Consider the following 14387-nt stretch of genomic DNA (forward strand, 5'->3'; position numbering starts at 1 on the left):
CTAAAAAAACTGCTATATATTCCTGCATCTTATTGTAACAGAAAATAATTGACCAATCCTCAAAGCTGGTTGGCTGCCATGAATTGTAAGCAAAATTAATTTTTCTTTCCTTGAGCAAAGGATACATGTTATCTTAAAAAGATGGGTTCTACTTTTGTAATAATAATATTTCTAAACTGTATTTTGTAATTGCTTCCTAGTTATACAAATCTAGTCTGTAGGTTTACAAAGTGGCAAATGAATTATGCTGAAATATTGGATCATTTGCTTTTGTATAGGAGCCTGACTACCTTAATTAATCATGTGTTGATTTAGGTTGTAGTCTAGACCTGTAGTGAGAAATATTTTGTAGACAGGTATTGTAGTTTATTATATTTTGGCATTCAAAATTGTTAGCTAATGATTGGCATTAAAATATAAATGGAAAGCTACAGTATGTATGACAATGACATGTAACTACAAAAATAAGAGAATTTAAAACTTTATTTCTCCTTGTTTCTTGGGGTCTTTTTAGTGAACATTTTTAAATGAAGTTGCAAGTCCAGGTGACATGGAGGATTAATTCATTAGCTTTTCCCTGCAGGATGTGAATCCTATTACAGTCACTAGTAAAATGGGTTTTAAAATTCATTAAACTTGGCCATTATTCCATAGCAGTACACAGAAGAGTTTTATAATGAGTTGGTTATAGAGACATAATTAACTTGGCAGCTACAGGTCACATTGCCAGGGCCAGAAAGGCCAGATGGGCAGTGAAAACCCCACCAGCAGTGGTTATGATTGTTATGTCTGTTCATTAGTGCAGAAGGAATTCAGAATTTCCACAGCAAATAAAAAAAATTCAAATAAGACATCTTAAATGTGCTGATTCTGAAAGATTACACATCATTTCCGGTCTACTAGTTAAAACATCTACACAGACACATGAGATATGATCATAAACACTGTATTATATTGTCATTAGTTAACACATTAATATTGATATGATTAATAATGCCTTTTATCATCTAAAAGTGTAACAAACGTTTTTTTGTTGACAGCACTGATTTTGATTTGATTACATATTATTTGGCAAAATTATATGATTTTTAGAATTACCAATATGTTTTACATGGATATAACAGCTTAAAAGGTGTCTTAAGATTCCTCTGCCATCATTACCATCTATCTTAGCAGTAGAATTTTAGAAATTATATATAGATTAACATTAGTGTTAACTTTTACTCTTAATCACATTCATCAGAATTTTCTAATGTGTGTTTTACTTTGTTTTCTTAGGGGAAAGACGAACTGTTGTATCGTGCATGAAGATTCTTAACAAAACCATGGCTGTGACAAATGACAGCCATTGCTGGGTGGAAAATCGTCCAGCCCCTCAGGTCAGGCACTGCAATGTCCACCCCTGCCAGTCAAGGTGAGAACTTAAATTTGCCAGGTTTCGGCAGCCTGGTCAGTTCTACTTTTTACAAGTTCTACAAGTTAGAAATTGAAAGGAATATTACAATGGAGGCTGAAATACATAAGTTCATACACTATTACAGCAGTAAAGGAACTGTTAAGAATGAAGTAAATTATATCCAGCACGATAATGGCAAACTTCTAGGCAAGGGGAAATAGCCGATGTTTTCAATGCATACTGTATTTCAGTCAGGTGTTCACTAAGGAAAAAGTCAACAACATGAGTCGGGCAGAGGAAGGACAAAGTTCTTTCATTAAACAATATTAGCATAGAAGATGCAGAAGTATGTTGGGTACAAATAGCACTGAAGATGAATAAATCCCCAGGGCCTGATGGAATTCTACTCAAGGAAATCAAAAACGTTATTCAAAAGTCATTGAAGCAACTCTTCTACCAGTTCCTTAAAACAGGGGCTTACCCAGGGAATAGAGAATAGCTAATGTACTGTATTACCAATCCATAACAAAGGTGTGAAAACTGAACCAAGACTTGTAGACTTCAATTAAGTGCAAAGTAACAATTATTAGAACTAAACCTGTTTAAAATTGTTAGCCTGGATTTAGAATCAAAAGAATTTGTTCTTTTAAATGCATGGCATATGATATGTTGTTTAGATTTTCTGAAGACTTCATAAAGTTCCACGTAGAGGATTAATTCTCAATGTATTGGTGGTAGGCATTCAGGGAAACATGAGTGTTAGGATTCAGAATTTATTATCAAATAGAAAACAGAAGGTACAGATAAGGGCTGTTTACTCAAATTAGGTAGATTTAATTAGGGGAGTACCACTTGGATCTGGACAAGGACTACTGCTGTTCTTAATTTAGGAAAAAGTTAAGGTTTATTCCATGCTGAAAAGAGAAGAAAGGAAACAACATTTTGGCTGTGGGGCCTTCTTCGGCTGTGAGAAAGACAGGGAAGTCAGCGGAGATTATATCTTCTTAATTTATATCAGTAATCTTGTTAATGTAATAGTTAATAAGCTAGTCAAGTTTCTAGATTATTAGGAAGACTGGCAAAAAAATGAAGAAGCAGCAAATTCAATTCAAGAAGATTTGCTGTAGATAACGCAACCAGTTATGGAGGGCTTGTCACAGTGAAAAGGCAGATCAGAGATCTCCGAATATGTGCACCACGTGTCTTGGTAGACCTGATGAGGGTGCTGTGCTCATCACCACTCTCAGAGGAGAGTGCTTGGAAAGGGAGAAATAGTACGAAAACATTCCCAAGCATGTTGTGAGGGGCATGTTCGGAGTGATTGACACGCCTACAGTGGCAGGCACTACCCCAGTGGCATCACATATTCAGAGATCTCTGGTTTCTCTATGCTACTGTCCCATATGATCTCTTCCGAGATCATTACTCAGGTCCCTTGCATCGCTGAGCCATTTACTAGCGGATTCCTGGACTTGATGAGCTTCACACACAATTTTCACCCTCTGGCTCATCCCTTTTGGGGAGTAGCAGTAGATGGCCTTTGACTCAGTCAAACTTGTTTGGCCAGACTCAGTGAACCGCCTTCTTTACCTTACCAGCACAACAACAACCAAGGATACTACCCAAGGATACTGAGGCCTTCCCTGCACCTCGATGACACTGACTCTCTCATTAGGAGCCTCCTCCACCCAGATGACTCTCACTCTACAATGGCTATTGGGTCTCTTACCACCAATCAAGCCCCAGACTTCCAGATCCAATTCCAGCCGCTGACATTCTCGCGATGCCATCAGGCTAGGTCTCACACTCTCAATACACATATGAGTCTCCAGCATCTCACTCTCATGCTCAGGTTCAAACACACTCTCAATACCAAGTCTTCAGCACCTCACTCTCACAGTGAGACTTAATAACACACTTCATTCTCTCCTCCCAGGCTGTCTACGTGGCTGCCAACGCACCTTTCCCTGTGCCCAGCCCACTCAGCTTTCTCAACCAAATCAGCAGCTCCCACTCAACTCTCATTCACTTCAGAAGTTAGCTCATTTTCTAACAGAGGTCAGCAACCAAATGAGCCCTTTCCTTCACCCTCATTCAGCTGACACTGTTGGCCTTTTCTACTCCCTACTTTTCTGATTCCCTCTGAAATTATAGATCTTCCTGGTTCCTTCTGGAGTTTGGGAACACACACAATTTCTCTCCTCAGTCTCCTCCGAGACTTACATGCTCATATCTCACTGAAAGTAAAAGAAAAGAGACACAATGTTTTGGCTCTGGAGCCTTCTTCAGGTGTTAGGAGATAGGGAAACCAGCAGTTAATGAAGCATGGGAGAACAAAAGACAGGGTAGTTAAGAGGAGGCAGTAAATAGGGGAGAAGGATTTTCGAAACTTGGGGAGAACTGGAGGAGAGCTGGAAGTGAAAACCTGCCAGTGAATAAAGAGGGTTGGGAGACGAGTCTATCATTGAGAGAACGGGAAAGGTTTGACGCTTGTTTAAGGAAGCCAAAATTACCCTGCAGGTTAGTGCAGAACTGAGGTCTTGGCTTGGTCTCCTCTCAGGAAAGTACAACGCTTGCTCTTAAAGACGTCCCACTGCTGAATTACGTTAACTCATGATTCTGTTCATCTGTGGTTACCTAGCAACACATAGTTTACTCAACAAGGGCTCCGCCTCAAAAAATGGTTTTACGATTATACGAATACAACAATTTCGTATTCTGTTGTGTCTGCAAGCATCCTTACAAACATGTTCAATATTATCTACAGTATATACTGAGAGCATACTGTAGTTTGGTACATGTATATTTTATTAAATACTGAGATTACAGTATTTTGTTTTCTTATAAAAAAACGTTGTCTGTTCATAGGCTACAGTATATAGAATTAAAAAAAATCTTCATTGATTTTAATTGATTGATTTTACTAATATCTGTCATTTTACTTTTCTTTATTTCTTGCAAAGGTAAATGCTTTTTATCATCTTAAACTTTGTTTCCTAAAATTTTTATTTGAGAAAATAGACTTTCTCCACACTGATTGACCTCAGCTGGAAGCCACTCAGTTATTCATCCTTTTTTTGCCTCGTTTGCCTAAACATATTTTATTCCACTATCTAGTCTCAAAGTCAAAGACATTTAAGTTTTTTTTAATAAGAATGCACTTCATTAACAGCAAGTAATCAAAATAAATGTTTACATATTGTTGTATGGTAATGGCTTTTCCTTTTACACCTGGTAGTTGTAGTAAAGTTATCTAGCTTACCTTTTGGTATAATCTGTCAAAAGATATTTTGATTTTTTGTTTTAATACCATTTTTACATAACCCAGTGAAAAATCACAGCGCCAAAACCACATTATAGGAATCTGTAAAGAAAATATCAGACCTTTAACAACAAATTACAGATCATTAAGCATTTTTCATTAATAAAAGTAGGCAGAAATACAATATTATTTTAGAACATGAATTTGTAAAGAAAACAGTTTAACATTACAGATCATTAAGCATTGATTATTAATTAAAATATGCAGACATACAATGTTTATTAATCACAAGTCAACATTTGTTGAATTTTTATTTCATGCTTTTGTGGTTTGTGACTTGCACTCTTTTGTCTGGGTGCTCTTTTTAATTTAAATATACTGTACATATATTTTAGTATCAATATCATAGTCTCTGGAGAGACTGTTCTTGATATTTGAAGAGGAACCAAGCACTTGTTGGTCTTTGTTGGTCTGATTCTTTATAGCCCTTCTTCAGCAGAAGCCTAAAAATGCCAATATTGGTATCCCTGTGTGTTGATATGTTTTTCTGAGGCATTATGTTCTGAAAACTTACTTACTTTACTCTAACCTACCACTTATGAGCTGTTTGTTCACAATGACATACATTGACCTGATTAGATCTCATTTGCCATTGTACCTGAGTCCCTCTTATGCTGATTTAGTATAGTCTTCTAACTAAGAAACATCAAGTGTGAACAGAAAAAAAATGTTTAAGGTCTTTTGGACAATCTGGATAGAAAGGTTTCTTGTTTTTAATTCTAATAGATTATTTAGTAGATCAGAGAAATAAGGTGTTGGTTTCTTTTATCATGGCAGCTACGTTATTTATTAAAGAAGGGTAATTGATAACAGTGTGTTGCTCAGCGCTCCATTTTCATTCCTAAGCACCTCAGTTCAGTTTTAGTGAGTGAGTTTTATGCCTGTTTGCTCTGACCTGCAGTGATGATTGTGGTCTCTCCTGTCCTGTGATTGGCAGGTGGGTAGCAGGCGAATGGGGTTCCTGTTCTGTCACCTGTGGAAAAGGGCTCCAGCTGCGGGACGTGTATTGTGTGTACCAGCTGCAGAACGGCTCCTACATTAACACCCGAGACCTCTACTGCCTGGGGCCCAAGCCCGCCATGGTGCAGGGCTGTGAGGGTCGGGACTGCCTCATAGTCTGGGAAGCCTCCGAGTGGTCCAAGGTATGACTTCCCCACTGCAGACTGTAGGGTGTTTATTGTGAGAAGCAGTCTCTCTGGGTTTCCACAACAGAGAGAAAAATACAGAAGACACTGCTCGGATGTGCCTGCTGTTAGCATTGTAAAAGCAGAATTTCTTCCCTGAGGAGTTCCCTTTGTTTTTCATTTTGGAAGGAATTTCTGTCCCATGCACTTATATGTGTGTACAGTATATCTAAAGCTTGCACAACATGTTGTTATGAAGGATGTTATGTTATGTTGTTTAAGGGTATGGTTCTTAGGTCAGGGTACAATGTGAAATGACTTATTTTTACCTTTAAAAGACAGTGTGGCAGTGTTTACATTACAATAAACAAATGTAATTCAAACCAGATGGTAATATACAATAATAATAATTGCTTACACATACAGTATAAGCACTTTTCTGGACACTCCACTCAAAGTGCTTTACAGGTAATGGGGACTCCCCTCCACCACCACCAATGTGCAGCATCCACCTGGATGATGCGATGGCAGCCATAGTGCGCCAGAATGCTCACCACGCATTAGCTGTAAGTGGGGAGAAGAACAGAGTAATGAAGCCAATTCATAGATGGGGATTATTAGAAAGCCATGATTGGTAATGGCCAATGGGAAATTTGGCCAGGACTCCGGTGTTACACCCCTACACTTTTCGAGAAACGCCTTGGGATTTGTGATGACCACAGAGAGTCAGGACCTCGGTTTTACGTCTCATCCGAAGGACGGCATCTTTTTTTACAGTATAGTGTCCCCGTCACTATACTGGGGCATTAGGACCCACACAGTTCGCAGGGTGAGCACCCCTTGCTGGCCCCACTAACACCTCTTCCAGCAGCAAAATTAGTTTTTCCCAGGAGGTCTCCCATTTAGGTACTGACCAGGCTCACACCTGCATAGCTTCAGTGGGTTGCCAGTTGTGAGTTGCAGGGTGATATGGCCTAACTTAAAATATAAGTAGGTACACTTTATTGTAACGTACTACAATAAAGTGAGAGTATAGGGATGTTTATACAGTATTTCCAGTATGATTCTTAGATTTGTTTTTAAAGTAGATGCTCATGGCAAGTAAACTAAGGAAACATCTTTTAAGATGTATAATGATTTTTCCAGATGTTTGAGCTCTTCAATATCATAAGGTTTCTCTTAAGGGCAGGTATTCATTAATGCTAATTCTAAAATGTATGGGCTGCTCACATGTCTAATCAACAGAGAAGCAGTTCCAAAGTGTGCTTTTTAAAAGTAAGTGGCACTGCACTGTTCACTCTGCACACCTGTCAGTCATAGCGCATGTCAATCAGTATTCTCCCAAATTTGCAATGTTGTTTCAGATTTGCCAAAACCCACTCTAGACTCACCTGAAACACAGAGTCTGCTGTTAAACTTAAACTGGTGCACATTTTCAGATGGAGTCTTTACAAGCTCCACAAACTCTGCTAATGAAATGCTGCTTGGCGGATTTGGGACACAATCCATGCTTAACAGAATGGCTCCACATTTTTCCTCATTGGTGATTTAATAATTTTAATGAAATAGTATAGAATATCTTTGTTTAGTGACCCCAGTCATTTGGATGTTAATCATTCAGCTCCGTAGTTCCAGACAATATCATGTGAAATGGTTTTTAATTTCATTTCACTCACATAAGCCAGGCAAAGTTGGACATTCACTTTATCATCATCAACAAATGTAATAGCTTGAATGTCCACAGGCCTTTACTAGTAGAATGCAACCTTATTAAGAAGAACACAGGGACATAACATCAGGGAAATGTAACAGAGCAGCTGAATCTTGGAATGCCTGTGTAAATTTAATCCACTAGAGGGCGGATTAGGAATGCTCCAAAGGGAAAATAAATGTAGTCCTACACATAAGTTTTTAAGAGAGGAATCAAACACAGCTGATTTTCAATAGGTTTCTCTATAAATAGGTAAAGAACACAGGAGGAGATAGATCTTGTTGTGAGATCAGTCATTTGGTTAGGTTAGTTTTAGAGTCAGCACCAAAGTGAACATTTGATAAAACCTGTTCACCTGTCGGGTTATTGGTTTTGGTTTGTTAGACATAGGTTAAACTTTTAGCTACCACAAATGTGCTCCTTTAGAAAAAGAGGTACAATATAAACTCTGTGGTGGATGGAGCCACTTCAGCTGCTGGTTCAGGTCAAAGGAACCCAGCTTAGTCCATTTTACTGCCTAATGTTACTCATTCAGTCTCTTGGAATCAGAACTGTTACTATGTTGATCGACACGAGGTTGCCCAATAGTATGACACTACAGTGATGAAGTTGTATTCCTGAACAAAGCTGTCCTTAAGTGTTTCCAAAATCTTACACATCAAGACCTAATTTATGCAGAGGGTTCACAGGATACATGAAGATTGCTCATAGAGGTGCTCATACGTCACTCTTTCATTGCCGTCATTGTCATTATTTGATTATTTAGAAATTTAAGCAGAATGGCCTGTACTACAGGCCTGCTGTAAGCTAAAAATGTAATGGCAGCTAATTGTGCAAAGTAGAAACTTTTCTTAGTGACAGACGTAACCTTTTTTATACCACTAGTAAGAATACCATGGATTAGTACTCCAAATACTCTGGATTCAATCATCATAGAAAGTAAAGGGCTAAAACTGAAAGCAGCTCCACAACCGTAACAGAGTCTAAGAAATGCAGTAATATCCTTGTTTTAGAAGTCTGCTGAAAACAGAGAGGCACAAACTTAGTTTGTTCTCAGAATTTTTTTCTTGTGTAAACATTGCATTTGAAAAAGCTGGACAATTCAAAGTTACATGAATCTTTGACAGTATGCAAAAAGCTGTGGTGCATTTCCATCATCTGCCCAATTAAGACATAACCATCGACTCAAAGTCAGGTTTCACAGGAAAGAGTTTAAAGTAGTCTGTTTTTTACGGTATATACTGTATAGTATGTGAGAAGTGGTGCTTGTCAAAGGATGAGTTTTTACTAATAATAGAGGATCAATATACAGATGCAGCCATTCAAAATGCATGGTAAAACGCTGTACCATGTGAAATTATCTACGGTTTAGCGCGTTATCACAGTACGTGATTGGCTGGCCAAAATGACCGAAAGTGATGCATTGGTTGTTAGTGAATTGATTGCTTCATTTAATCTCTTTACTGTGCATGTTTAAATCTGCTTAATATTGAATATTAATATGGAATTTTACAACTAAAGGGAATGTTTAGTAACCGAGCATAAAAAGAAAAGGAGCATAACGTGTCTGAAGGTCATAAATGATATTCATTTAGGAATATTAACACTTTATGTAAACTGTATATGGCTGGTATTGTGTAGACATACACTGTAACAGAAAAAACATACACAGAACACACACTGGGACGTAACAGTAGTTTAAATAAAAAATACACACCAGTTTTCCACTTCCTTCATAAACATTTTAAGCATCAAAATCTTTCATTCGGTTACATACTGTGGTTATTTTGGAAAAGTTTTTATATGCTCCTTCTGACTTTATTAAGTTTATATACTTCATAAAAAGTTATAATGTTTTAACCTTTTCTATGAATATTTGCACTCGTAATCGCAGTAAAAAACGCATACTTTATAGAATTTGATTAATAGGGAAAATAATATGGAATCGCTTATCTAAAGAAATTATTAACGATATAATTATATTCATATAGCTCAAATTATTACAGTAGTACACTTTCTTTGTAAACATCTGCATAAGTTTGACTCATTCATCCACGATTACTTGGAAACTTTTTCCCTGACCTGTTCAGTTTTATAGCTTAAGTTGTAAAATAAAAAAAAATGTTTTCCGCATTGTCACCTCACACCAGGAGGGAAGGAAAAGTGCCTCATTCAAAGGGTGTGGTGTGTTAACACAAACTCTGCTTAACAGAGCTGCTTGTAAGAGCAAGGTGACTTTCTTCTCAATTAAATAAAGCTACAATACAGACAGATTTTAAATTCTTCAAGCAAAATTAGCTGTTTGTCAAAATCTGCTACTTTGCAAGCAGTACACAACTTCTCAGAAAGTATCTTTTGTCTCTCGTGCAAACTCAACAAAGGTTTATTTTTTATCATTCCGAAATTTGAACAGTATGCCTCAGGGACTCATTATAGTATTGTACCAAATACAGTTCACGGAGGAAAATCAAAAGACTGCCCCACCTCCCAGCCGGGTCTCGCTGCCCACTGTTCCAGAGCGGTATGGTTTCAAAGTATGTGTGAAATATCTTTTCTTACTCCAGTTATTAATTCAATCTATTTGTACTCATCTGGCTCTGTAAAAAATATAGCCAAAAGGATCGCTGTAAAGGTTAAATTCCAAGCTGAAAAGACAAGACTCAACGTGTCTTCTCTAACTCTTAAGTTTACAGCTCGTCCATGGTCATTCATTATTAATATTGTAACGAATGGCAGGCAAACAGATGGTGCATGTCGGTTGCAGCGTGGTGACAGTACAGTCCTCTTTTTTCCCCTACTTTAACTTAAAGAATTGCATACAGAAATCCTAAATCACAAAACCATCACTAATAATTCATCCAGATACACTCACACTGTAGCCAACAACAAGCTGTAATAGTGGACTATTTTTATATATTCAGCTATGTAAGAAACAAAATAATTCTCTGATCAGGCTTTGAAAAAATTCAAAAAGGAGCAAAAAGCCACTTGTCCTAAACCTCACTTGGGTCATAAATTCCAGCGCTGATCTTAAAAATGGTCTAATTAGAGTGTGAATACTAACCCTTACCCTAACTGGGCTGTCAATTGAGCATTTCCACATTCTATATATGAACTTCTCTAGACATCAGATTTTGACATGTTCCCCAAATCAAAAATAATGATTGGGAAACAATCAAGACCATTGATCAAAGCTCTTACAAGTGAATGAGATTCAATAATGCTTGATTTCAACTTAAGATCCGACCGACTCAGTTTTGGGATACAGTTACCGCATAGTGCTCCTCACCATCCAGGGCCCAGAGAGTTTCAGAAAAAAAAATTGAGATACGAGCAAACACCACTGGTCCTAAACCTGAATTGGGTCCCAATATCCAGCGCTGATCTTAAAAATTGTCTAAGTAGTATATGGTAGTAGTTCAGGTGGGTAGCTGCGTCAGCATGCGTAGGCTGCAAAGGAACATAATAGGTTTATTCCATGCCGAAAAAAAGAAGAAAGAGAACACAACGTTTCAGCCGTGGAGCCTTCTTCAGGTGGGTTCTTCACCGGCCGAAACGTTGTGTTCTCTTTCTTCTTTTTTTCAGCATGGAATAAACCTATTATGTTCCTAAGTAGTATATGAATGCTAACCCTAACCCTGCCTGGGCTGTCAACTGAGCATTTCCATGATCTACAGTATAAACATGGCTATAGAATATTCCACACGGGTTTTTAGAATAGAAGATAGAATATTCCCCATGATATAGAATTTCTTTTGGTACTGGCTACTTTTAACATAACTAATACTTAGGTTCTACATGGGATGGAGCAATTAATACATTACCAGTATTTTTACAGACATTCCTAAGACAATGGATGTTCTTCAAGCTAGGGTATTTCACCTCTCACTTAAAATGTGATTGACTGGAGAATTGCAGAAACTGAACCAAATAACTATAGAACAATCAGTCTTACAGGTAATGCTAATTTTGGATAATACCTAGAAATCAATGACATTTAAGGGAAAGCCGACATGGATTTTGAAATGGAAGGTCTTATTCAACTAATTCATGAGAAATTTTGAAGCAAGCAATAAGAGTTTAAGATAATTTCTGCAGATTTGTTTTAACTAATAAATCATTGAGTGATCTTGTTGGTATTCCAATACCCTGCTACTAATTTATTGATCTGATTTATTTTATGTGCAGTTTTGGGCTAAATAGTGATATTTCTTATTTTCTGTTGTAGTTCAGTCACTGATTCGTGTATTTTGTGAGATGCAGTTAAGTACTCTGTTACAGATATTTTATTGTAATACAAAATTCATAAATTTACAAAATTGTTAACCAAAACTGCCTTGGTCAGTGCTCCACAGACTACGACAAAGGCGCCCACAAAGTTGGCTTTTCTAGACTATGCTCTATAACTTATTTTTTTCAGAGGCCACTGCACTGAAAATCAACCTCATTAAAAAATAATTAAATTTTGAATAAAAGTTTGGCTTTCTAACCACTTCCTATTCCTTTACAGATGTCATCGTTCACCTCAAACGGCCATGATCACACTGATCTCTCCGTCTCTGTTCTCAAAGAAGGGTTTCTCAACTCCCATAGCAGAAAAACAACAGAAACGAAACTCATCCTGAAACTAGGTTCACACCATCCCCCTTCTCTCAATGACTGACTTGTTTTCATGTAATCATCTCTATTCTCATGCAGGTTTTGACTTCACACTTCTGCACTTTGCACTTCCTGAGTGGCCTCTCTGCCTCCCTGCTCCTCCTGCCTCCTTCCCTCTCCCAGCTTTTGTTCTTCTGTGCTTTGCTGTCTGCCCTGTCTTTCTCACACCTGAAGGTTTCACAGCCGAAACGTTGTGTTTTCTCTATTCTCTTTTCAGCATGGAATAAACCTATTACTTGTTCCTTTGCAGACTATGCATGCTGACGCAGCTACCCACCTGAATTACATTTTGAAGCTCCATTGAAATTAACATTTTGCTAACTGTCTACTCTTCATATCAACAAAAAAGGAATTACAGATACACTACAGACTAACTTGTAATTTTGCATGTTTTACTCTAAAATCTACAGTTCAGACATTTAGTTTTATCTGGGAAAGTGCACGTTTTCTCCAGTCTTTTCATTTACCAATACCATACTCGTGCTGTAGAGAACGGCTGTGCTAGAGGTGCCTATATTCATTTCTGAGCTAAATGATCCAGTTTAGGACTGACAAAGATACAGTAAATCTTCTGTCATCCCTCCTGGATTTTATCTGTCAATTTGAAGGGATTAGGTCCTTTTTATGCTTATCATAATGCATAGTCATTAAGAAGAGCCCTTTTTGGACATGTGTTAAAACCATCATTATTATATCTATAATTCCAATAAGATGTACATTCCAAACTTTGTGAGAACTATCATCTCATCTCTCTGGTTTGCTCGGATGCCAAGCTATATGCTAAGATATTTCCATGCCAGCTGGAGGTTTATATGTCCAAATTAGTTCCCATGACCAGACCGACTTAATTAAAGGTGTCCTTGCTCCTGAAGTTTGCTGCCTTCTGCACATGATGGATGCCAATACAGACATTGTCTCCCCCTGTGGCATTCTGTCATTAGATGCTGAAAAGGCTTTTGATCAGCTTTGCTATTTATAATTGGCCCTTGGAACCAGGTTTTAAATTTTCTTAATTAAATTTCACAGGAGTGTCTATGACTGTAATACTATTCAAATACCTTAGACACCTTAGAATTGAGTTACTCTTCTTTACATGCGATTACAACGATGATGATAATGAAGCTCAAAGTGCTGTATAATGGCCCACACAATAAACAATAGGAACAAAAGTGAAAGAAAAATTGTACGACAGACGAGACTAAATCACACATTACCTTTGGTAAAAAGTCTTAGTTTTGACAATGTCAGCAGTTGCAGAGTCTCTAATGGATTTGGGCTCCACAGCCGTGGTGCCGCATATGAAAAGCTTAATTGTCCGTTGTGTGAAGGCCAGACTTCAACTAAGTAAGAATGCAAGAATCCATAGATCTTGCATTCTTTCATTGTGCAGTCATTCCTAAAGATAATCCTGTGTTTTGATGTGAGGAAAAGAACTCTAAAGTGTACTCTAAATTTTCCTGGGAGCAAATGCAATTTCAAAGCATGTGACCGATACAGAGTACTTTTATCTTGTACATGGGCCACTGAATTCTGGACATCAAAAAGCCTTTTAGTACCTTAGAAGATACTTCAGTAAGTAAGGCTACCATTGTCTTAACTTGATTAAATAAATTCATGTAGAAATATCTCAACATAAGACAGGCAAGGATAAAAAAAATAACTTTTTTAGCCAGGTAAACACTGACATGAACAAATGGACTATTTTACCAAATTTACCAAATTCTCTTCAAGCTCACATATTTTTTAAATAAAAATCAACATGCATCTATGATTTTTTATTCTATGATTTCTATATCTATATATGTACACTACGCATTCTATTCATGAATGGGACTGCATTCTGGAATTACAAAATTCATACGGAATGGAAACGACTGCAATGTTAAATGTTCCATTCTACTGTACATCAGGAAGGTTCTTCAGGAGGCCTGGCTTTGTTTGTACACCTTTGTTATGCATGCATTGTCTGTATTGTTTAACCCTGACACTCTTGTATCTTAAGGTCCAGCTGAAGAAAGCCTGATCTTGTCATAGTCATCAAAATTTGATTTATATTGAGGTGTTTCTTAGATAATTGTAAATTACTGCGCAATTAATTTCCCTATTTTGTACATGTGCAAACTGCATATACGCAATTTCCATTTCTCTTTTCCATACTGAAGTGACAAAGGAATT

At 37.4% G+C, this 14387-nt stretch overlaps 1 protein-coding gene across 1 annotated transcript in view; it reads left to right on the forward strand.

Moving 5' to 3' along the window:
* adamts17 (ADAM metallopeptidase with thrombospondin type 1 motif, 17) overlaps positions 1 to 14387 on the forward strand; it is a 140545-nt gene that overhangs the window by 111628 nt on the left and 14530 nt on the right. Inside the window, exons 19-20 of the mRNA XM_088921470.1 lie at positions 1279 to 1414; positions 5656 to 5860. Coding sequence (XP_088777596.1) covers positions 1279 to 1414; positions 5656 to 5860 — 341 coding nt within the window. The remainder of the gene's footprint in view (positions 1 to 1278; positions 1415 to 5655; positions 5861 to 14387) is intronic.

The sequence above is a fragment of the Atractosteus spatula genome, chromosome 7 (genome assembly GCF_055471065.1).
Source record: "Atractosteus spatula isolate fAtrSpa1 chromosome 7, fAtrSpa1.hap1, whole genome shotgun sequence".
Lineage (NCBI taxonomy): Eukaryota > Metazoa > Chordata > Actinopteri > Semionotiformes > Lepisosteidae > Atractosteus > Atractosteus spatula.